Here is a 25025-nt window from a genome sequence, read left to right as displayed (position 1 = left end):
GGCCCAAAGAAGGGAGGTGACAGGTGTGCTAGGACAGGGAACAGCAGGGGCGGGATTAGAACCCAGGGCTCCTGACACCTGACACCTAAGCTAGCCTTTCCGACCTCTGCGTTTTGATGAAAATGACAGTCTTTTCATTCAAATGTGAATTCTGAGCGATTGAGGCCATTCTAGAAGAAAAGAAAGAAAAAGAGAAAGAGGCAACATCAGAAAAGCAGGACAGAAACAGAATTCCTCCTGTTGATCTCTGCTTCCCACCTCCTGTTCCGCCCAGACGTCCGACAGGAGAGAAGTTGCAAACAGGACAGTAATGAACTCAACGCTAAGCTGACTTTGAAGGAAAAGTGTGGCCCTTTCTTTCTAGGAATTGGAAACTCAGGATGCAGAAGACGATGCGACGTGCTTTTTCTCCGGCCATTGTTTCATGACGTGGGTGATGACGCAGTTGACTCCTACCTGCCAAGAGCTGTGCCCTTTCTGGATTTTCCTTTCTAGACCTGTGTCCTTCACACCCTGCCCTGCATTCACAGCGTTGAGGCAGGCCCTGGGTTTGCACCTGGATGTCAGAGTGTGTGATTTATGTAAGCGATGTGCTTATTTGTTTTTGCAAGGGAGATGGACTCCACTGCCAGCCTCCTCTCCAGGCAAGGCCCCCCCACCCCACCGGGCCCCGGGCCAGCCCCCACCTGCCTGGTTTGAGGCCTCCCAGACTCCCCCGTGCTCTGCACAGCCTCAGCAGCAAGCAGTCTAGCATTCCCTCCCAGGCCCTGTTCATCACTGTCATCACACAGGACTCCGGGCCCAGGGGGAGCCTGGCACTGTGTTAGGGACGCCAGATATCAGTCAGGAAAGAGGAGTTGGGGTTAGGGGCCGGCAGAGGGAGAGCTTGACATTCTGTCCCTGAAAAGCCCGCAGTCAGAAGCAGAGAGAAATTCTTCTGCTATCATTCTTGTCTTCCTTTCTCCCCTAATTAGAAGGAGATGTAAGTTCAATTCTGTGAGGTTTGCAGGGCACAGATGCAATCAGGGAGCAGGCAGACACTGGCGTGTGGCTCCCCCTGCTCCCCGTGGACCCCCATAAAGGCCGGCTGGCATGCTCTCTAAGGGGTGGGGGGGGGATACACGTTGCACCCAATTAGCCCATTATTTTGAAAGGCAGGCATGGCCACATATGTGCTGGGCAGCCTTGTGCAGGGCAGAGGTGACATGGCTGGTGGAGATTTGCATGTGTCGGCAGCTTCTTTCCTCTGGGCCACTCTCATTGTTAAACACAGACACCCTGCAAAGCGGAGGAGAATTGAGCTCATTAGGATGATTGCTTATAATAATCATGGTAATAATTGCAACATGCGCTCCTTTGTTAGAGAAAATGACACCCTGACCCTCAGGGGAACAGAAGCCCAAGGCGGCTTTGCTGGACTCTGGGGCGTCTGGAGGGCCTCCTGATTCGGGGCTCCAGGCCACCAGCTGGGTGAATGCTCAGAAGGATGAGGCCCCTGCTTCCCATGTTCTGGCATTGGAAGTACGGCTCCCCTTTGTCATCACTTTCTCCTCCTTCAGGAGAGGACAACGCTAGAGAAAATGGGCCTGGCTGGTGTGGCTCAATGGTTGAGCGTCAATCTATGAACCCGGAGGTCATGGATCAATTCCCGGTCAGGACTCGATCCCCAGTCTGGGATATGCAGGAGGCAGCCAATCAATGATTCTCTCTCATCATTGATGTCTTTATCTCTCTCTCCCTCTCCCTTCCTCTCTGAAATTAATAAAAAAAATATATTTAAAAAAAAAAAGAAAATGGATGTCAGGTCAGATAAACCTAGCTGCAAATTCTGACCATACCATACTCTATCTGCGTGGCCTTGGGACCAACCACTTGACCTTTTGCCCATCAGTTTTTGCATCTGCAAAATGGGACGATAACATGTACCTTGTAAGATAAGACTGGCGAGGACTAGGCATCCTATAGGCCCACCGCCAAGCACTGTGATTGAAACAGTGGCCATCCAATACTTTCTAGCTCTTGCCATGATTATGATCATTATAAACAACAGAAGGGAAGCCATCGTTTTATTTAAAGGAAGAACCTTGGATAAAATGATTGCTTCCAATCAGTTCCAAGAGTTTCTGATCTCAAAGGAATGAACCAGACGGGCTCTGTCCTGTCTTACTCACTCCCGCCCCAGATGGCCTGGGTGAGCCTGCCCGTCAGACACGGTCCCTCGGAAAGCTGGCAGCCCAGCTCCCACTGAAGCTCTGAGAGCAACTGTCATCCTAGCCAGGCTGGGCCATCGAAGCCAGGGGGTACGTGTGGGGGGCCACTGACCCCAAAGGCGCATCTTCATAATACACCTCAGGCAATGAGGGTCCATGCCTTTCCAGTGCTTGTCCAATCCAGGGTGTTCTCTGGAATCTCAGCCACCCCCCTGCTCCCCGCCTGCCTGGGCGGGGCGTGTGTGTGTGTGTGTGTGTGTGTGTGTGTGTGTGTGTGTGTGCGCGCGCGCGCGCACGCTCCCTGCCTAGCAGGGAGTGCCGACTCCAGCATCCCTGTGCTCTGTGTCTGTGTAGGAAGGTAACTGACAGAACCTCTGGGCCTGTAGCAGTTTCCAGGGGAGAGAAAGAGGGACCCCGAAGTGACGGGAAGACGATGCAGCCACCCCTGAAGAGAAGGCATATTTCTGAGGAGTCAGCTGCTTCGCATTGAAAACCAAGCCAGAGAATGAGCTGAACCACAGCCGTCGAGCAGTGGGTTTGGCTCTGGAAGAGTCATCTGGATGGTAAGACAACACCCCCATGTGTGTCTGACGCGTTCCAATTCCCAGCCAGGGTCTTATTTGATTCTTATGAAGCAGTGGCTGCAAGGTGAAGAATATTATTCCCACTTTACAGATGGGGAAATTGAGGCACCGAGAGAATTAGCCAGGGATGACGTGACCAGATGGGTGGCGCCTCCAATTTTGGACTCTCTTAGAGACAATAAGGACAGAAGACCCTTTCTCAGGCCCTCACTGCTAGGCACACAGCAGGGACAAAGTCAGGCGCCTCCACGCAGCCCTGGCCTTGCTTGCCTGAAGCCCAGTGGAGTCCAGGCTCCCTCCCTCCTCCTGCAGCCTGCACTGTCCCAGGGACCCATGTAAGTAGCTGCAGAGCTGGGCTAGGCTGGGCCTCTCAGAGACTATCCTTTCCCCAGAGCACCAGTCTTAGACGGATGGAGAGGGGGAGGGGAGGCAGGGAGAGAGGGCGAGGCATACAGGGACATAAGCTCCCCTTGTGGGAGGTGTAGTGAGAAAGGAGTGAAATCCCGCCTTATTGGATTTGGAGCCTTAACAGGCTCACTACTGTGTAAAGTACACGGGCAAGTGGGATTTGTGGAGGGATGAGAGGTGCGGAGAGAGGAGGGGACAGCCTATGAATGGTGCTGAGAATCCTGGCGCAGGTGCCCTGTTGCTCTGTGTCCTGGGCCCCTGGGCCCCTTGCCTGGCCGAGGCCCGCCAAGCTGGCATCCCAGTGGCTCCTCTTCCATTCATGGGACTTGGCCCACACACTCCTGTCTGGCCCATCAGAGGAATCCCTTTGTTCCCAACACTCTGGGGGGTAGAGGAAGCGCCTGCTTCTGCCTGACAGTGTCTGCCCCAAGACGGCGAGGTCTGGTGGGAGACAGAGGGCCCACCCACCAGGGACAGTCTCAGGGTCAGGGCAAGGGAAAGAGAATGTGAATTTTTATTTATTTTTAATGTATTTTTATTGATTTCAGAGAGGAAGAGAGAGGGAGAGAAATAGAAACATCAATGGTAAGAGAGAATCATTGATCGGCTGCCTCCTGCACTCAAGCCCCACACTGGGGTTTGAGCCTGCAACCTGGGCATCTGCCCAGACCGGGAATCAAACCGTGACCTCCTGGATTGTAGGTCTACGCTCAACCCCTGAGCCCCGCTGGCCTGGCTGACGTGCATTTTAGAGCAAAGATAGGTCACGTTGGTGGTGGCATCCGTGGTCTCAGCTTTGAGAGCCAGCTGCAGCCTGCGAACAGAGATTACTTCCCCAAAGTTCACACACCGTGGCTGGCAAGCCCTCCAGCCTCTAGGCCACAGGTCCAGGCCCACAGCCTCCCAGGCCAGCCCCCATTCTGCTGCGGGCAGCCTACATATATGCGTGCCCACACTCCCAGGCAGCATTCCCATGCTGCGCACTGAAGGCTTGCCCGCCCCCCCCCCCCCCCAAAGCAAGCAGACTTAATGCTGAAAGGCTGCCGAAGAGTGGCCGGCTTCCAGCGCCAAAAATACGTCTTGTGATCCGAGGGACTACCGTACTGGCATCTATTTGTGGGCCTGGAGCTGCTGCTGTGACAGAGAGAGGACTTCCCCCCTGGCATCGGCTGGTTGCCCATTGGGGCCTGTTCTCCCCAAAGTCTAAGGCCTCCTTCCAAGGGCCCTAGGAGGGCTACTCAGCCAGACTCACCCTCTGCAGGGGAAATCCGTACTCATGGCTCCCAGGAAAGATTCAGCTCCATTCTAGACTGCCCTCGCCCTGTTCTCTCCCACTTCTCCTATCCTCTTCCCCAAGTCACCCGTCTAGTGACAAGCAAAGAAGAGGCCTGGGCCCTGGACCCACAGATGACTCTCCAGGAGCATGGAGACCAGTGGAGGTGGGGGGGTAGGTTGGGATGGAGAAGAACCCTGCTGAGTTTTCGAGGATTTTCCAAATATGATGATTTTATATAAGACGATCATGTTCCCTGCATCCATTTGATAAATATTTATTGAATACCCACCACTGGACTGGGCTGTGGCTGCCCCTCCTCATGGAAATGAAGATGCACTGCAAGGCACTGTGCCAAAGCTTGGTGAGTCCCCGGGGGCTGTGGGTTTGACACCATTTGGGCAGGATGAGGAAGAGGACATCAAAGCCAACTAGATACCAGAAAACTCGAATCCCAGAAAGACATAGGCAGGCCTAGGGGTAGAGAGCCTGCTAGATTATTAGCATGATTTCTAAGAAAAAGAAAATGTGTGGAAGAGATAATTATGTGCTGCATATAATTTCCTTAAAGGAAGAAATCTAATAAATTCACTTTTAATAAATAATATTTGTGGAATAAATGAATGAATGAATGGATACCCAGTGAAAAGAGAAATGAGGTTATTTGAACACCTTTAAAGACCAAGGACATTACCTAGAAGGATGTTATAGCTAAATATAAACCATGAACCTGAGTTGTTCTTTTAACTCCCATGATATATTATTATAATTATGTGCTTAACTAACAAGATTCATATTTTTCCTTTAGCTGATTAGGACTGAACATATGAATAAATATTTCCATTTTAATGATACCATTAATTCTCCCAATGCTTTTAAATATGTCTATTTTGATTCCTTCAACTGTCTGTTGATTGATGGTAGACATCCCCATCTTACAGATGGACAAACTGAGGCCCAGAGATGTTAAGGCTACTTCATCCAGGGTACCTCCCAATAGACCAGGTTAGTGTTCTTCCCATTGTTATGTGACCACGGGTATTCCCACAATCTCTCAGGACTCAAATCTCAGACTCACTGAGTGGCAATGGGAACTAAGTCACTGCCACGCTGCCTTCAATGTGTGCTCCTGCCTGTCTTCTCTCTCTCTCTCTCTCTCTCTCTCTCTCTCTCTCTCTCTCTCTCTATCTCTATCTCTCTCAGAAAGAAAAGGGGAGGCTAGGAGTGAAGGATAGAAGAAGTGGAGGAATTTGTTTCATTTTATCCTTTCTTGCCCTCTCTTTGGAATTTATTTCTGGGCCCTGGGTGGTAGTCACACAATTGTATTAATGCAATTTAATTATTTAAATTGTATTATAATGTTCCTAAGATGTGATTAAACTGATGCATGGGGAAGAGGTGTGACCTATACCAGGGTCACAGAGCACTTGATTTAGAACCAGAGGCCCTGATCTTCAGCTTCGAGCTATATCACCTAGCTATTTCCAACCTGCCGCTGGCTGGCTTAGGTGTCGCTGGCCAGACTGATGCCCCATGTATCAAACAAATGGGAGAAATGTTGTTGCAAAATCTCCTAGCGCCTTCTTCAAATCATCTTCCGTAATAAATTGTGGTTTAGATGTCGCCTACCCAGCGATAAGGAGGTAGACGAGACTGTCTGGATGGGGAGACAAGATCTACTTATAAGGAGAAATTAATAATAATATAGGGTAATTTATGGTAATTGCCTGGAGGGGTGCCAACAATAAATGCTGCAGAAGTTCGCAGAAGAGAACAGGTATGGGTCAGGGAAAACAGCTTAGATTATTTTGTGGCTCCACAGGACATAACGAGGAATAATACCCAGAGAAAGTCACAGGGAGACAAATCTCAGCTCATTACAACGAAGAAAGCATTTTTGAATCAGTAGCTAATTTCTGTAGATGAAGTAAAGCCTGGATTGCCCCCAGTCCGGTATCGAATGGACAATTGTGCAAGATGACAGGTGAGTCTTCATTTCTTTCTTTTTTTTCTTTTTTCAGGCCCCTGCTGCTTTGGGAATTTCATGCAACTCTGGGGTTTCAGGAGTCAATGTTCCCCCTTATTTTTTACCACTGAAGACTGTGGCCACGAGAGGGCAGTAGAGGGAGTTTCTCGGAATACTCGGACGTGCCCAGTAAACTCTCCCGTGCTCTCATCTCCAGCAGGGACTACGAGACCCCGCGAACTCGCCGGGGTCTGGCTTGCAGGCCCGGTTCGGTTCCGACAGCCGCGTCCAGAAGCTGCCGAGATACCCAGACCCTTCACGGGGCGTAATCAGTGGTCATAAGGTCGCCGAGGCATGGCCACCCGGAACCCAGAAACCTCTCACCTGAGGTTATTAAAATAAGTTGTCTTAAGGCCACCTCTCCGATTCCCCCGCCTGGCAGGCGCCGGGTTGGGGCATAGACAGCTCCCCTCCCGTCCCCTCCGCTCGCCAGAGGCTCGGGACCCCCAAGAGCTGGAAGCTGGAGATTCCGAGCAAGACTCATCTTTGCGTTATGAAAATAATAATTCATAACAACTTCAAATCTCATTTGACAGCTTGTTGGCTTTCGGAGATTCACCAGCAGAAGAAATTTGCTCCCACAGATTCCGAGACCCCCCAGTGTCAACCTTGGCAGCCAAGGCCGGTTCCTCCCTCCCCCCACTTTACCCCACGCGCAAATGAAAGATGGAGAGGGAGGTGTGCAGGCTGTGCGCGGGGACCGGTGATGCTCAGGGTGGGGGAGTGCCTGTCCCCGCGGCCCTCACCCCTTCGGCCTGGGTCCCGAGCTCTCCTCGCGCCCCGGGCGCAGCCAGCTGGGCTGGCCAAGCCTCCACCCGCATTCCCAGGCCCCGGCAGGATTTTTTTCGCTGCCCCCTTGGCACTTAAGGGGGCCGGTGGGGCCGGGCTGAGCCGGGCGCCTGGAGGGCAGAGGGGCGGCCTCCCGATGCCAAACGGGCTTCTCCTTTGTTGACAGCTGGCGGGGGAGGAAGTCGGGGAGGGCGGGGAGGGGGCCGGGGGCTGGCGGCGGGCGGTGCCAGCGGCGGGCGCGGCCGGCAGGGAGGGGGTTAAGGCGCGCGGCCTCTATGATAATGAGCCGCCTGGTAATATAGGGAGGGAGGCCGGGCGCGGAGCAGCGCCGCCGCCGCCGCGGGAGCCCGGCAGCCGGAGCAGCGGAGCGGCGTCCTCGCCAGCCGGGAGCGGGAGGCGGCGGGGCAGGGGCCGGCGATCCTCGGCCAAGAGGGCGAGCCCGGGGGAGGGAGCCCCCGCGAGCCGGGGGGCGCGAGCGCGGCGGACCTCCCCGCAGCCGGAGCCAGCGCGGCTCCCGGAGGAAATGGGACCGTGAGCGGACCCGGCGAGCCAAGGGAAGGAAGCGCCGAGATTGCTGATGTCAGAGGCGCCCGGAAAGTCGCGCTGGGAAAACCTGAGGACCGCCTGGGCTCCGCCGCTTCCCCAGGACCGGCACCGCCACCTCCCGCCACCCCCCACGCCCCCTCGGCGCCGCCCGGGTCCCCCGCGAGCCGGCGGCCAGCGCCCGGGGACCGAGGGGCGCGCGCCCCGGAGACCCAGGGGCCGCTCCGGGAAGACAGAGAAGTGCCCGGGGATCTTCGTGAATGTGGACTCCATGTGGACGTGGCTCTCCCGGTGACTGCGAGCTGCGGGCCTCGGCGGCGCGGGCGGACGGACCGGAGACGCCAGGACAGACGGACGCCGCGGAGCCGGGTAAGCGGCGCTCGGGTCGCCGGCGCCCTCGGCCCTCTCTCCCCAGACACCCGGCCGCCCCGCGCCGGCTCCTCCGGCTCCCAGGCGCCTCTCCGGGGTCCCGGCCCCCGGCTCCCGGGCTCGGCGGCGACGGGCGAGTCCGCGGGCGGACTCGGAGCCCTGGCAGCTCGGGCTCCCCCGCCGCCGGCTGCCGGTGGCCGCGGCGCTCCGGGGCGCGCCTTCCCCGCGCACCTGCCGGGGCTCTGCGGCTTCGGGGAGCCCCGGGGCGGCGGGGCTGTCCCGAGAGCTGGGGTCAGTGTGGGCAGAGGTGGCACGAGAGCAAGAGAGCCCCAGGCCACTGTGGCCAGCGCTCGACTCGGGGGGGCCAGGGGGCGGGGGGATGTTCACTCCCGGGCCAGAGTCCCTGGCGGCCGCCGGCTGTTCCTGGGGATCAGGGGACTGACTGGGGAATGGAAGAGGAAGCTGCGCGGGTTCCACGGGCTCAGGGAGCCAGTCCGAGGTGCTGAACGGGGAGAGGCGCCCCCATGCCCTCTCCTCTCCGCGCACCCTCGTGGTGCGCACCAATGGGCACCTGCCCTGGGCGTGGGCAGAGGCGCGGGCTGGGAACTGGAGTAGAGGCTTGCCCAGGACCCACGGGAGCCTTCTCGCTGCCCCCCCCACCCCCCAAGTGATGTAGGGACCTTAGAAAATTCTAGCCCTTTGGAGCCATCCCACAGGTAGACTCCTTAAATGTTAGTCCTGGGCTGGATGGCCAAAGAGAGAGTCATTTCAGCTCCCGGACAAATGCCCGTCTACTTAGCATGACCCTTGCCATAGGAGGAGTTACCTACTCAAACTCAGGTCCTGGGTGATAGAGATAATGGGGGTGGGGAGTACAAGACTTGGGGTTCTAGGCCGGTTAAGAGTCTACAGTGAGAGCCCCCTGAGGTGGGCAGTGGAAATATGGCCAGGTCTCCTGTGGGGATCCAGTGACATAGCGGCAGTGGCTATCTATGCAAGGGACAGACGACACGGGCAGTCTGAGGGCCTCAGGTTGCCAGCTGGATCTTGTCAGTGACTGGGGGATCCAGCAGTTTGTAGGAACCTGCAGAAATTTGGGGACCCATTCATTCTCTGACTTGTATTCTTGAGTGCAGTGGACAAGATTTGTGATTATCTGTGCTGGGCTGGACATTTCAAGGAGGAGAGTCAAATTCAGCTCTCTCCTCCTGGGATGATAGCAGCCCCCACCCCCCAACCCATACCTTTGGGCTTCTTTCTCAGACCTTGAAACTCCCCTCTTCCCTCTGGGCAGGCTATGAATTCTGGGGCCTTCAACAGAGCCACAGAGCCCAGGGAAGAGGTAGCACTGGCAGGAGGAATGAGCTATTCCTGGGTGGAAATGCACAAGTTTTATGCGCTCACCCCAGAAAGCTCCTGGAGTTGCTAGCAGCCCTCTCTCCTCTGGCCTCCTGGCTGGAAGAGAGAAGAATCCATGAACTTCCCCCTCACCTCTCCAAGCACCAGGTGAACTAATTACCTGTAATCTCCCCTCCTTGGTCCAGGGAGTGTGGGTGGGGGAGTGAGGAGAGAGGGGAGGGGACCAGGGAAACTGAAGGAGCATCTGTCAAGATGCCCTAGCCAAGCGGTTTTTCCTTTCCCTTCTTCCACCTGAGTCTCTACCTTTCACCCCAACCCTTCTGCACCCCGGAGCATTCCCTAAGGGAGCCATTCCCTCCATCCCCCAGCGGACCCTCCTCAGGGTCCCGCTGATAAAGGAGGGGTGTGCACACGGCCCTCTCTGCTCCCTCACTGTCTTCTGCAAATTGCCTTCGGATGGGGCAAGTTGGCTGGCAAAGCTCTTGCATGGGAATGACATTTGGAGCGATGGGCAGTGGAGATGGTGGTGCCGCGGAGCAGCAAGACCCGACCTGGCAAAGTACCGGCAGGTCTCCTCTGCCCAGGGACCCCAAGTCTGACAAGGGGGTCCCACCTGGCCCCTCCTTTGACAGGACATAGGGTCATCCTCTCACAGCCCGGGGCAGGGCAGGGGGCTGGCTGGGCTCCCAAGTCTAAAGGAGGAGTAAAAGGTGGTGCTGCATGTCCACTTCCTAAAAGCAGCCGTGTCATGACAAGGTCACTGGCCCCCTTTCAGGGCTGGTCTGACTACCTGCCCCTGTCCCCAGAGCGCCAGGGGCCATTCACCCTCTCACGCTGTTGACCGTCTGAAGCTGCAGGTGAGGGAAACATAAAAGTTCACCCTCCGTTTTACTGGAGTCTGCGCTTCCAGCAGGGTTGAGAAGAAAACCCGCAAAGAGCAGCCCCTTCTCTCTTAGGTCTCTTTCCCATCTACACGCACTTCTGATGATTCCGTTAATCTGTATTTCATGGGCACGTTACAAGGAAACACACAGAGCGGGAGGGAAAACCGGTGACACAGTTAAATATACAGGGCAGCAGCTGGCAGCAGCCCGAGCCCGCCTGCTCAGGTGCTATGAAATATTTACGGTTCTGGAGTTGGCACTGTTTGGGGTTTTATAGTCTCTCTCCTGCCTCCTTTTCTCTGGCTGCATCCTCAAGACAGGGGGTCTGGTGAGGGGAGACTATTCCTGTCTCCAGCAGCAACAGCCCCCACCCCCAGCTGTCTGTCTGCTGCCACACAGCTGTCCCCACACACACAGGCTGGGGCCCAATATACTTCTGTCCATCATGGCCAACGGGGAAGCAGGGAGCTCCCAGCCAAGCCCCCCACCCCCACCCCCATTCTGACCATAAAGAGACTGGAGCATTGTGTTACAGTCTGTTAACTACAAATAATTCAGGGCTGTCCACGGGGAAATGCAGAACCGGGCTTGGAGGTGCTGTAGTTTTATAGCTCATGTGCACCCCTCCCATCACCGCCACCCTCGCCCAGGGGCAGTCTGTTATCAATTCATTATATGGGAATATTCTGTTTCTCCCCTGCACATATGCTCCGTTCAAACAATGATGAATGGGCCCGATTCCCTTATGGGAAACAGTTTTTTCACTTAGTGACAAAGATTTCATGCCCGATTAAAGTAAATGAGGGCGGGTGTGTGTCCACTTCTCTTCTGGTCATTTCTAAAGGTGAGCCCTGTGCAGGGAGAAAGGCCGCGCTTCCCAGGGTCAAACAGCTGGTCCCAAGGGAGGGTGAGATGGTCAGAAGTGGACCCCCTCCCTTTCTCCTGGGGGTCCATTGCCTGGCATGGGGCATATGGAACTTCTTTATCTCGCTCCAGACTCTCCCATCTGGAACTGAGGGCAGAAATAGAGGCGAGAAAGTTCTTTGTTGGGGAGCAGGGTCCCTCCTGGGTGAGAGTGTAAAGAAAGGAGGGGGAGCTGAAAGGAAAGGCTTAGGCCTGAGCAGTGCAAAAGTGCCTGCTCTCTCAGCTGGTTAACCATTAACCCCCCGGCCCTGGCCTGGCCACATCTCCCGCGTGGGTGAGGACATCCTCGGAAACCCAGAGGACTCGCAGGTGCTCCCCGCGGCCCTCTCGCCCCAGCAGAATATCCACTCTGTCTCCCCTTGCCAGCTCCAGCCCCAGGCTCAGTCCAGGCCCTTTATCCCCCTCTTCCCCGGCACCCTCCTCAGGCCCCTGCCAGCTGGCCCTCCATCCTGGTATTGCCCGTTACTTGTCTGCATGGTAGGGTACTGGCAGAGGCCAGGAGGCGGGCAGCACGCTGGGGAGAGTCAGGAGCTGGTTCCACCCTGGGCTCCAGAGCAGGAACTCCCAGCCCAGGTTCTAGACCACTTCACACATGAGTCAGCCCAGGTGTCCCTGGGGGCGGGGCTGCGGAAGGCAGCTGACGCCCAAGTTCCATTCTCCTCCGTCTTCCTTGTGCTTCTCACTGTGGGTCTGGCTTAGGGGTCCCTGTGTTGGCCTCTGAGATTAGGTCATTCGATCAGAAGCCTTGTCAGAGCGTTTCCAGCTCACCAGACCTGGTGTCCAGCAGGTGGACCAAAGATGCAGCAGCCTGGGCGCACCACGAAAGACCCAAGGCCGGATATAGACAGTCACACATAGACGGAGAGAAGCAGGTGACAGAAAGGGACGGCGAAGACAGAGAGACTGACAGTGTGAATGGAGCAGAAAGAGCTGAGAGCTAAAGCAGAAAGCACGTGGCAGAGACCCTTCCAGGCAGATGGGGGCTCCTTCCTATCTTCCCAGGGAGGGGGAGGCTCCTCTGGGTGAACTGGGAGGCTGAAGTAGCAGGTTATCGCCACTAGAGGGGGCTCTTGAAAACCAGGCTTGGTTCTAAACAGTGGTTTTTGTGCCTTTTTTTTTTCTTTTTTAAGACAAGAAAAAAATAGATGAGATATATTAGAAACTACCAGCTGTCACTACCCAGAGACCACAACTGGTAGAGTCCCATTGCCAGGGGGACCTCGGGGCCCTGCCTGGTTGCTGGGGACTGGAAAAGGCGCCTGCAGCATTAAGCAGGGCGCCCCAGGGTGGGGAGCAGCCAGGGAGAGGCCTGTCGGGACAGGATGCCTGGGGGTGTGAGGCCGGGAGGAGGGCTGGGGAGGAGGGCTGCCTTCTCGAGTTAGCAGCACTCAGTCTGCCGGCTGGCCCGCCAAGAGGCCCTTGCCTGTCTTTATCAGCAATAAAAGTTTTTGGCCCATCCCCAAGGCGCCTTCACATGCCTTCCCTCCTTCCAACTCCCTGCCTGCATGAGGACTTTCGAAACCCGCCCAGGTGGTGGCAACACTGTTTCTGGGGAGACTGTTTTCAAAAGATCTTTCGGGAACGGAAGGCCTGTCCAGGGCGCATCGCTGATTTAATCTCGGTCTTCATGTTCTCTGTGGGAGCCTTTCTCTGAATGATAATTCCCCCTTTCATTTCCGCGCAGGACAATGTGGAGAGGGCCCTTCTCATCGGGGAGATAATAACTGCCTGAGAGGGTGTGCAGAAATATGGACGAGGGGCGGGCAGGGGGCCAGAGTGTAGCATCTCCTCAGACCTGATACCAGCCCCTGATAGTTCATCTTGGTTTCCCTTTGGTGCACGTTGACCTGGGGTCAAGGAGGGGAGGGGGCGGGGGGAGAGAGAGACAAGAAAAACAAGATAAATGTATCGTGTTCTGAAAGTTTAATCCTGCTTTTCCTTGGCTGAAATTACTTTCGGTGTGCGAGATAAGGCGGTTGGAAAGTTCAGCGGTGTTTGAGAAGGAAGAGGGAGAGGGGTCCTGGGGCCCTGGGTGAACAGCCCGTCAATGAACCTCTCTCCTGTGCCCCCAACACCCGTGCTCCGATGGGCACCCCAGGGCTGCCTGCACTGTCCAGGAATGACACCCACAGGCTTCCTCCCTTTGCATTGAAACAGCCTCCCCTCCCGCCTTAGTTGGGAGATGGAGGGATGGAGGGAATGAGCATCCCCTCCCACATGAACCCTCACACTGGAGCTGTACCCCACGCTGCCGGCCCTTGCAGCGAACAGCAGACACTGAAAGCAGGGACTGCGATCCATGTCCGTGAAACCAGCAGAAATTGACCACGTAGGCAGTGCTAGGCATGTCGCAGCACCCAGTACAGAAGGGAAATGTCATAGGTCCTACCTTTAAGAAGTGGACAGTATCCTAGGGGGGAGGGAGACGGACATAAGCCGAGTGTCCCCCAGAGAACCTTAGCATAAGGCAGAACGTAGGCCACTGGGCACTGGGCCTCAGGAAGTGAAAGGGCAGAAGTTTCTGGAAGCCCTTGCTCTAGGCCATGCAAGGTGCCTTGGAGATGAGCCAGAAACAGCCAGTGCTGATAAGGAGAGGCCAGGAGAGAGACTCAGGTGCCTGAGGACTTCAAAGTGGCTGGCGGGGAATGACTAACCTCTCATTCCTCAGCCTCTAAGACCTGCCCCTAAGGATTCTTTCCCCTCCTTCTCCTCCACAGACTTTAAAGGTAGGACACTGGGTTGTTTTCTATTAGTCAGAGTCCTAGAGCAAGGTCTCCAGGCCCACTCCCTAGGGTTTCACATTGTATTCTATGTAAATCGCATCCCTTTCCGGTCCCCTGGAGCTGGCTGGGGCGGTCCTTCCGGACATGTTATTACTCATCTGTGCTCGCATATCAGGGTCCAGAATCCTGCTGCTACTCACCCTCTCTGATCCCAGTGAACTCATTGAATGGTTCCCACCAGAGAGAAAATCCAGACTGTAGCCCCGCCCCTTGGCGGAACAGAGAGGCACTTCCCAGCCACCCCTGCCCCCTGCTCCCTGGAGAAGGAACCCCAAAGTTTCTGTAGAAAGAAGGCAGAGAAGGGTGCGAGGAGGGAGGTTAGGGGGAAGGCCAGGCCTGCTTCAGCACAGTTTACAAACTGTCTCTGATCTTAACCTGGAAGGTCGGGCTCTCCTGTCTCCTTGAAGTGCTCTAATCCAGTCTGGGGTCCGGGAGGCCCCGGGACCGGGATGCACAGAACCAGGAGCATGCACGGGCCTTCAGCCGCCTTTGTGACACCCTGACAAGTGAATGCTCTCTAGACATAGGCGGAGATCTCTGTATATTTCTGAAGGCTTTGTGACCCCAGTCAAAAATGTAAAGAACCAGTACACCGCCTAGTATACCCCCTCTGTTGCTGGGTCCTGCTCTGGGGGTAGGACTGCGGCTTCGGATGAGGAACTGGGGCCCAGCCCCTCTCTCTCCTCCATCCACGGGAGTCGATGGATGACTCACTCAGAGTAAACAGGAGAAATCCAAGCCGGGCTCCGAATGCCAGGGGAAGCCAGGTTTTGGAATTGCTCTGCAACCCTGGGCAAGTCCTTGTCCCTCTCCGATGAGGAAGCAGGGCAGGGGGCACCTCCCTTCGAGGGAGAGAGGGTGGAAAGTTCCGGAGGAGAGGAAGGGCTGGGAAAGCTACCCGGCTTGCCCCAAAGGGCAGGAGGACAGGGGCAGACAAGTGGCAGGAGGGGATGTTGCTGCTTTGAAGCGCTTTCCTGCTTCATAAAAGCAGAGACCTCGCGGGGCTGGGTAAATATTACGTTGGCCTCTGACCTCCCACCTCCCCTGATCGCTGCCCCAGCTTCCCCGTACCCGAGGGCGAAGAGCCTGTTCTCTGAACTTGGGGTCCTCCACGGGATGGGGGGCCCAGCCCAAAGCAGACAGCACCTGGCGGTGGGCGGTGTTTTCCAGGAGTGAGGGGGTCAGGATGTCACAATCCCCTGACAAGACTGCCCCCCCCCCCAACCCTTGCCCCAGCTGCCTCGACCATCCTGACAAGTCCCTGGACTCTCCCTGGAACTCAAACCACACCACTAGGGTTTCTGTTAGGCAAACACCCCCCTGAGGTTCATCCGGAAATTAAGAAAATTCAAGTCTGCCGCCCACTGGGAGCGGCCCAGGGCCCAGCTGTGAGAGGCTTGGGGAAAAGGATCTGACCAGCCTGCGAGGCTGGGAAGCCGTGCTCTCACCCCGGTGCTGGAGGTCGGGTCCCACCGGGAAGGTCCCAACAGATGGCCAGGAAGAAGCTGGTGTCAGATAGGGTCCTAATGGGCCAGCACAAAGGGCCCACCTTCACACCTGAGCTCCTCCTTCTTCCTGAAGGATTTCTCACCTCCCCACCATTTGCTCCCGGGTCCGGGGAGGGCGAGGAGACAGAGCCACAAGCCACCCTGGGAGAGCTGGCCCCTGCCCTGTACCCAGCACCTTAGCTTCTCCATTTGTGTGGTGGGAATGACTGCTTTTCAGGTCTCCCCACGTCCCCCAGGTGCCTCTGTGCCTGGCGCCAGGCAGAGCAAGATGGTGGGGGGGATTTGGAAAAAGGACAATTGTTGCAAGCGTGCAAAACTATCTCAAAATTGAGAGCAGGAACGAAGCCAAGCTAGGGACAAGTTCTTCTCTTTCTCTGAATTTGTTTGGGACTTTCTGAGAAAAAAAAAAAAGGAGATTTTATTTAAAGAAGATCTGTGTGCTGAAGGTTGTTATATATAAAGATAGCTAAAAGGCTGAAGACTCAGTGGAGACTGGAAACGGAGAGGGAGGCCACTGGTGCGTGGCTCCTGGTTAGCATTAGTTTTTAAATCCTCTCCTGAGGATATGTCTTTATTGATTTGTAGAGAGAGAGAGAGAAGGGGAGAGAGAAACATCCATCAGTAGCCTCCAGTATGTGGCCCGACGGGAGAGCAAACCCACAATCTTTTTGGTGTAAGGGATGACGCTCCAACCAACTGAGCCAGCTGCCCAGGGCTCGCGGTGAGCATTGAACCTGTGGGACTGGAATTTGAATTCTGAATTTGCTATCCTCTCACCTTTGGTGCCTTCAGGTCTAAGAGGAGGGTGAACGAGACGGTCAGAGAATTGGTCAGGTGGCGTTTTTCCTGGGAGTCAACCCTCCCACGGCAGGGGACGGGGCAGCCCTCACGGGCCTCTGCCTGCCTGCAATGGGCTTCCGTCTCTCGGCAGACAGAGCTCCTTGGAGTGTGGGCATGGAGAGGGCAGACGTGGCATAAAAGACATGAGCAGGCGCTGCGTCCCAGGGCCCAAGCGGGACCCTGGGGCACAGGGATTAGATCCTCAGCCGGCTCCCATCATTGGTCAGAATGTAGCAGAAGGTTTGGGGGACACATCGGCTGTCTTCTAGCCCAAGGAGCTGCCCACTGCCCTCCCAGCTGATGCACAAGGGTCCGTCCCTTGTTGGACGTGCAGAGCGTGGGAAGGTGGCTCTCAGAGGAGCGAGTCCTATGCATTCAGAGCAGTGCCCAAGAGCCAGCTGTGGGAAATGAGTGTGAGGTGCCTTCATTTTCTTTTCTAACATATTATTTTAAAAAACGTTTGAACTACAAAGGAAATAGGTGTTCTGTATAGAATACTTGGGGAAAATGTTTCTGCGTATTTCCTAGCAGCTTTTACCCGGGCCCACATAATAGATGTGAAACCCAACTCCACACTGGGGGAGTGGAGCGCCCTGCGTCACATGGCGAGTGGCCAGGCTCTGCTCTCATCTCGAGGAGGTTTGCTGGCCCCAGCCTCACCCAGCACACCCTCTCAACCTGCCCACTGAGCCACCTTCTCTTCCAGTCTCTCCTTCCCTGACCTCATGCCCAGAGGAGGCAGGCACCTCACAGTGGCGATCCCCTGGAGCTGACCCCTCCCCTTCTCTGCCAGTCCACTAGCCCTTAGGACACACGGACAGCCTCTCCTTGCTCTGGGCAGGAGCAGGATGGTGTAGGACAGGGGTGGGCAAACTTTTTGACTCGAGGGCCACAATGGGTTCTTAAACTGGACTGGAGGGCCGGAACAAAAGCATGGATGGAGTGTTTGTGTGAACTAATATAAATTCAAAGTAAACATCATTACATAAAAGGGTACGGTCTTTTCTTTTTTTAGGTCTTTTCTTTTTTTAGTTTTATCCGGCCCTCGGGCTGTAGTTTGCCCACGGCTGGTGTAGGAAGTTCCCCTTCTCTTCAATAGCCCCACCAGCTTTCCCCCAGGCACAGCAGCAGGCCTTGCTATTTGCACAGCCAATGGTTCTGGCACCCCTCCCTTCACAAGAGGCCCTGTGGACACTGTTTGTGCTTAGGTCTCTATAGGCTCAGCATTCACGCTAGGAATGACCCCAGCAGCTGCCTGCAGACTGCCAGCTGGGAGCCCCCCCCCCCAATCCCTGTGCCTTGGGCCAGCCAGGTTTTGTGCACCTGCACCTGGGCACTTTCTCAGGCAGCCAGGCCCAACCCAGAGGGAATGGGGGAGAGCTGGGATCCAGAGGGCCTGGTCCAGGCCTTTTGATTGGCTTCCACCCGACACTCCAGTTTCCTTGGCCAAGCTTTTCTCTAGCTTTGTTGTCCCTGGAGCCTGGGGGGAGAGAGAAGGGACCTGGCTCCTGAGGACGCAGGCATTTCTGGCCTGAGGACAGGAAGGGGCAGCACTTGTCCCGGTAGAGGAAAACCAGAAGCTTCCCCAGGGGCCTGCCCAGGCAGAAGGGGGGGCCCAGGACTAATGAAGAGACTGACCATAATTTCATGTGATGGGGCAAATGTTTGTTGAATATCTACTATGTGCCAGGTATTGCGGGAGGGAGGCACGTCTCTGTGCTGGCTCTTGAGGACCGTGCAATGGGCCAGGGAAGGAAGGGTATGCATGAATGCTATTACCCGCGTTCGGTGTGAGTGCTGCAGGACCGAGGAGAGGTGGCCAGAGCCCTCCACCCCCAGAAGGGCCGTCTGGGAAGGGAGTGAGCTCCGTATCATTTGGAGAACTCAGGCAGAGGTCGGAAGCTGTGGACCAGGTCTTAAGAAGGGATTCCTGCCCGGCCAGCGTGGTTCAGTGGTTGAGCATGGACCTACGAGCCTGGAGGTCACAGTTCGATTCCCAGTCAGGGCATATGCCTAAGTTGTGGGCTCCATCCCCAGTAGGGGGCGGGCAGGAGGCAGCCGATCAATGATTCTCTCTCATCAATGATGTTTCTATCTATCTCTCTTCCTTCCTCTCTGAAATCAGTAAAAATCTGTTTTTTTTAAGTAAAGGGATTCCCGTGTGGAGCAGAAAGGTACAATAGCTGATGGCTGAGACTGCCACCCGCCTCCCAGTCCTCTAACCTTGAGTCTCCCTGTTTGCTGCTCAGTAAACTCAAGGAAGACAAAGTTGACAAGTGAAGTTGAGTCAGGCCTGCAGCTGCTGGCCTTAATGCCACCGTAAACAGAGCTGGTTCTCACACCTTCCCCCCGACAGCTCCCCTCAGCGGCACGGGGTGCCCGGCAGGCGAGGCCAGGGTAAGCCCTGGTCTCCCCGGGAGCCAGAATTCTCCTAATCGCGTTAGAATGAGCACTCCCTCTACAAGCAGGGCCAGACCCTCTGAACCGAGGCTGGTCAGCTCTCGGCACTGCTCTAACTTCTAATCATTGTCATAAGCGGGAGGGAAGCAGCTGCTCGCTCCAGTCTATTATCAGCTTGGTTGGAGACAGAGAAATTTAAATGACAGTAAGATGCTTAGCAAAGAAACGCAAGTCGGTGTTAAAAATAAAGAAAACAAGACAGCTTGTTTCATCGAAATGGAAGGGTTATTAAACAGCCCTGAATTAATCAGTGATCTGCCAGGGGTTGGAAATTGAAGAGCGGCAGGGCCAGGGTAGCAGGGAGGACGTGAGTGGGGGGTGTCATGGGGAGGAGATGGCAGGTTGGAGCTGCCTGCTCGCTGGGGCCACCAGCAGGGGCTGGGGAAATGTCACAGTCTTTAGAGGGGTGGTGGGCAGCCAGTGTTCTGCCCCGCAGATTGGAAGGGGACTCTGGCACCCCAGCCTCTCTCCCTACGAAGTCCTGCTTCTGGGCTCTTTCTACCTGCCATCTCCTGAGCAGCCCCGGGGGCCAACTCCAGTCCTCAGCCCTTCCCAGCCCTCCTTCCCACCAGTCAGGTCTGAGTAGGAGCCCAATGGCCTTTGCCTCTCTCACAGGGGGTCCCCAAGAACCCAACTCTGAGCTGAGCTCCTAATCCCCACCCCCACTCCCAAAGAGTCTGTCCTGAGCAGGGGCAGAGCCTTGCCCAGCGGGAGCAGAGAGCGATGGCTGGGGTAAGTGATCTCTCCTTGGAGGTGTCAGATGGTGGCCCCTACAACTCCAGGCGGCAGCGAAGCAGGGTGATACGTTTAACTCCAGGAGCCCATGTCCAAGCCCTGGTTCCACACTTGGTGCCTTTGCCAAAATACTTCACCTCTAAGACACCCGAGACTTCCCACCTGTGAAAAGTGACGCTGACACTGCTCTGTCCCTCACTGGCTTGGGTGGGGGGGGCTGCATTAATGGGGAAACATACATGAAATTCGTAGCGAACAGTGAAACTCGGTCACTGCACAAATGCTAGTGTATGTTACAGGGGGCTCCCTTGGGGCCTCAAAACTAGCCATGGGGCAGGGCGGGGGCGGGCGGGAGTTTCAGGGGGCACTGAATGTGTCTGGGAGGAGAGCTGACTTGCTCACCCCTCGGCAGGGGTGGGGGCTGAGGCGGGGGGCAGGGCCCCATGTCTGTGTGCACATCAGCACCCATCCCACCGGGTGTGCGACGTGCTGGATCTTGATTCAATCATTCCAGGAGCATTCGGCTTGCTCTTTGACCTCAGCATTCTTTCCCCTCAGCCTTCCCTCCCTCCTTCGTCCCTCCTGGCTGTTTACCCCTTTGCAGACTCCTCTCTCACACCCCATTCATCACGGGGCCAGATTCCCACTCAGGGAGATCTTTTCATCTCTCTGCCCCAGGTGCCCCCACTGCACTGGCCACCGCCTCCCGCTGCATTCCCTCCAGCACATTCTTCCTCTGTGTCAGGCTCCCGTAATTGCTCCCTTCACTTTCCCTGGGCTGCAGGGCTGGGGTCCCAGACATCAAACATCTCTTCTGCTCTGCACGCTCACCCAGGGCCGATGCCGCTCCTGGTGCAGGCGCAGGCCAGTGTGCGTGCATCTTGGCACAGCCCAGCTCCTTACCAGGACAGAGCTCTGCCCCTCCCTCCAGAATGCCAGCCACCCAGCCATCCCCAGGGTCGCTTTTATCCAGCCCCGCAGCACTTGCCCTGCTGCGGCGTGTGACTGAGCTCCCCTGTCACTTCACAGAGGCTGCTGACGGCTCAGGATCTGTTCTGCAAGAGCTCAGAGTTCCAGACAGAGAGAAAAATAATAGAAACGGAAGGTGGGGCGGTCCAGGGCGGGGACACAGGCTGCTTAAAAAGCCCCTCGTAAAAAAGGAGTTAGCTTTTGATTCGAAGGCTTGGCTGTCGGTTCGGAAAGGCACAGGAGAGGAGGAGAGGCAGGAAAGGATAAGGCAGGGGAAGCTCATCCCACGAGCTGGCCAGACCCAGGTTGGGTAGAGCCCAAAGGATGCGGAGCTACCGCCCGTGAAACTGTTCTCAGCATCTCCTCCCCTCCAGGGGGAAGGCCTTCATCTTTCCTCCTCTCCTCCCTCTTCCCTGCCAAGGGTCCCTGGGTGAATCACAAGAGCAGCAGAAGTGGGGTAATCTGGACCGTGTGGGGCCGAAGGGACTGGGGAGAATGGCTACTAGGGTCCAGCAGCACCCAGTTCCTTCTCAGCATCCCTAGGAGCTGGGAGCTGGGCGTCCACATTCCCCGGCACAAGAATCTCCCCTCACCTGGCTGAAATGGAGCCCCCAGCCTTTGTTGCCATCATATGGGGCAGCTGCCATGGCCAAGGAGATGATTTCCTTGAACCATGTTTCTCCAAAAACAGGAATGTGAGTCGTTGGTGTTTATTCAGACCTGCAGAGTTTACAGAAAAAACACTTTCACATCCGTCATCTCAGTGATTCTCACCACAACCCTGCGAGGTGTCCTTTTGTGGCTGAGGAAACTGAGGCTCCGAAAGGTTAAATAACAATTCAAGGTCATCAAGTGAAAGTGATAGGGCAAGACCGGGGCCCAGGTCTGTCTCCGAAGCCCAGAGTCTGCTCTGTGCACCCACTGCCTGGCTACATGCAGCCCAGGGAGCCTGGCCGTGTCAGCGAGCCCTGTTCTGAACACTTCCTGGGGAGTCTCACCCACCCCACTCTGTTCCTGACCGCTTCCTGCTGTCCGTTGACCGTTTCATATCACATACTTCCATGTGACCTATGATACTGTACGATTTGTGGCTTCAGGGCTCTCTTGCCAAGACTCTTCCTGCACAAGCCCAGTCTGCGTTGGGCATTTTTCAGAGGCAGACTGGTGTCTTCCCGTTCTTCTCCATCCTTCTCCCCACCTCACCCACCTGGCCAGTGAGACTGCTCTCCACCCTGTGGCTTCAAGAGGAATAATCGGCAGGACCCTTTCCGAATGGTTCGCTGCCTTCTTTGCTTCCACCAAAGAGCCCTTATGACAGATCACTGACTGGGCGTGGGAGTTCCAGCCGCGTCTCAGGTCAGGCCAGCAATTGAGAAAAGGCATTGAATCGTCCCGTCTCCCTTCTCCTCTGCTCCCCAGGGTGCAGACAGAGTGAAAGGCACTGGGCTAGCCCAGCACGGGGTGCTGAAGAGCATGAGGTATTGTCCCTGCCCTCTCAGAGCCTCCAGTTCAGTGGGGAGATGGGACCTAGTCCCATAGTCTGCAAGAGCCAGCACTGCAATGCAGTGTGTGCTAGCAACAGCCATTTCTAACTGACTTTGGAGGAGAGATGGTGATGGGGGACCTGGAGTCTTCAGGAGGCTTTGAGGGAGGGATGGGTTGGAATAGGCAACGCTGAAAGTGGAGATAGGGGTTCCCAGGAGAGGGGACCGCTCTGGTGAAATTGTCCAAGGTGTTCTGGGGACTCGACACATGAGCCAGTGTCTTGGGAGTGGAGTCCCTGGGAGAGATGGGAAGAGAGGCAGAGAAAGACAGAAGAGCCAGCTCGGGAAGGACATGAACTTGAGTGCTTAGGAGTCCAGCTTTGAGTCCATCTGGGCAATAGAAGGTGCTCCCATGGGTGGACGTCACCCTCTGGCCGTGTACCTGCCCAAGGTAGACAAGGAGTCTGAGGTACAAGAAACGAAGCAGAGCCAGGCACACCGGGCAGGGTATCTACAGCTGCCCAGGGCTTTCTCCGGGGTCACGCCCAGCCCATCGTCCCCTGTGCAGTCTTCCGTGCATTTTCAGGGAGGCGACACCAGGCTTGCTGGTCAAGAGGCCCACTCTTTTGAACACCGGGGACCCACGACTTGTGGAAGTGGAAAGTGTTGAACAATGAGCCTTGATCTGGCACGAATGGCCGCTTCCCCTGACTGAGGCTGAAGCAGCACGAGGGGTCCCCAGATGGAAGCAGGGGGCTGGGAGGGTCTGTAAGAGAAGCAGGAAGTGCTCTCACCCGGGGACTCCCAGAGGCCATTACGTTTTCTTCAAGAGGAGAAAGAGGGGGAGACCTTCTGGGGACAGGGAGTGAGTTCGGGGGCAGTCCACTGCCTGGGAGCCGAGAGGAATGCCTGGCGTTTTGTTTGAATTGTTTCTACCCCCTTATTTTCCTCCCTCCGCCTCCCACTGCTGTGGACTGGAGCTGTGTCATTATTCTTTGAAAACATTACAGTGGTTAATGGCAGCATAATATGCCATTATGTGGAGTAACTGTAATTTATTTAACGATTTCGTTGGGCACTTTCTACCCTGTGGCCTGCTCTCCTGCCTTGTCTCCCTCCAATCCCGGCTCTGCTATGGACAGTGAGGACGCGTGAGAAGGCAGGAGGCGCATCTCCTGGCGCCCTGGAAAGGTCACCGGAATGTCTCCGAAAGGTGACTGCCAGCTAGCACCCTGCTCGCCTCGAGACACCCCTGGATTCCACCAGGTAGCCCATAACTCAACCCCCACCCCCAGCCCTGCGCCGGGACCAAAGTGGGGGCCTCAAGTTTTGACCTTTAAAAGAAGGTACTTGCCAAGTCTTACTTAACATTCTAGTGAGTCTTTCCAGACCAGAGATAAGAGGGTTTGGTTGAAAAATAAATGCTGACTCTCAAGGCAGTGTGGATTAGTGGGGATAGTGCGGCTGCAGAAAGTTCTGTGTCCTGGCGGAATGATTCCAGTGCGGTTCTCCAGCTCCCTGGGATCCTGATTTCCTACCTGTGAAATGGGAGAATAATACCCTTCTTGCAAGATAAACACAAAATTTCCCCTGGCATATGCAAACAATCTAGCACAGAGCACCATGTAGCAGGTCGTTAATAATAACATTTATGATGTTTTCTAGAAGCAAATGGGAGTTGCTGTGATTTTGCTGCTCATGCCCTTAGGGTACCAGCTCTCCTAGCATGAATTTGGACTTGACTTTAGCCACATACTCCCACTTTTATTCTTCGGCCTGATTTTGGAAGGAGCCTGAGCATTCTTTCCCCTGTTCTTTAATCCCATAATGCCTACCAGACGGCCCCCCTAGCAGGATGGCTTAAGCAGGGTCTGGCGTGGAGTCGGGAGCAGTGGGGTGACCTTTCTGAGCTCACCGTGCCCAGAGCAGGCTCGCTCCTAGGGCCTACTGCTCCTAGCCTCAGAGCCCTGCTCACCTGCAGAAATTCTTCCTTCCCCCTGGGATGAGGTGTCCATGGGCAGGCCCTCCTTGCTGGCTGTCCTGACCCCACAGGGGGTTGAAGAGAGCAGAGCCACGGTAGGGGGAGGGGCAGGATGGGGGGAAGGCAGCTGCTTGAAATTGATTGCTCCTGTAGTTTAGTTTATACCCTGGGCTCTCTCAGCGCTGCCCGGGTGGCGACCTTTAGATAATAAAGGGAATTCTGGGAGATTTCTGACAGGCCCATGACATATGGGGCAGGTCTGCAGGGTCAGGCGTGTATCTCCCTGCTCCCGGCCCCAGGGTAATGAATCTTGTTTTGACTTTGCAAAGCCAGCCCAGCCAGTGCCCCCTCCCCTGCGCCACCCCTCAAGTGAGCGTCTTCGGGACCCTTCATAATTCAGGGGGACAACTGCAAACTTTTACAGGCGGCCAGGGCAGAGGACAAACACTGCGTGTTTTGCTAAGGCCCTGCAAGAGCCCGTGTGGTTTCCAGGGCTCCACCCGAGCCCGCTGGGAGACCTGGGGCGGGGGGGGGGGGGGATGTAACAGAAAACCCTCCCCAGCATGAAAAGGCCCTGGCCGGGACAGGCACAGGCAGGAGCTGGGGTGGGATAGGAGGGCCATCGGCCCTGGGAGTCACACAATATTCCATAAGGTCCTTGGGGTCTGGGAACGGACACACTGACTCTGCTGGGCAGGAGCAGAAGAGCGGGCAGGGGAGGCAAAAAGGAGAGAACCCTCTGCAGGGAGAGCCCAGCCGGGACTCAAGGGGATAAAGCCGGGAGAGGCAAAGCAAGCGGGCTCTCTGGGCAAAGAGGAAGCCTGTGGTGCCATCCTGGTCCTCACAAAGGGGGCAAGACATCTATGCACCCCACCACCGCTGGGCACGAGCATGTG

The 25025-nt window shown here is 56.0% G+C and overlaps 1 protein-coding gene across 5 annotated transcripts in view; it reads left to right on the top strand.

The window, feature by feature from the left end:
* Window positions 1–7571: 7571 nt before the first annotated feature.
* Window positions 7572–25025, top strand: part of PLXNA2 (plexin A2) — a 214114-nt gene continuing 196660 nt past the window's right edge. The window contains exon 1 of one of the 5 annotated variants that reach the window (XM_059673736.1): window positions 7572–8202. In XM_059673736.1, the coding sequence (XP_059529719.1) occupies window positions 8094–8202 (109 nt within the window). In that variant the 5' untranslated portion in view covers window positions 7572–8093. The remainder of the gene's footprint in view (window positions 8203–25025) is intronic. The other 4 variants (XM_059673737.1, XM_059673735.1, XM_059673734.1 and 1 more) reach the window with 4 other exon arrangements.

This window comes from Myotis daubentonii, chromosome 18 (genome assembly GCF_963259705.1).
Source record: "Myotis daubentonii chromosome 18, mMyoDau2.1, whole genome shotgun sequence".
Lineage (NCBI taxonomy): Eukaryota > Metazoa > Chordata > Mammalia > Chiroptera > Vespertilionidae > Myotis > Myotis daubentonii.
Note: the sequence above shows the minus strand (reverse complement) of the source record. Positions and strands in the feature narration are given on the sequence as shown.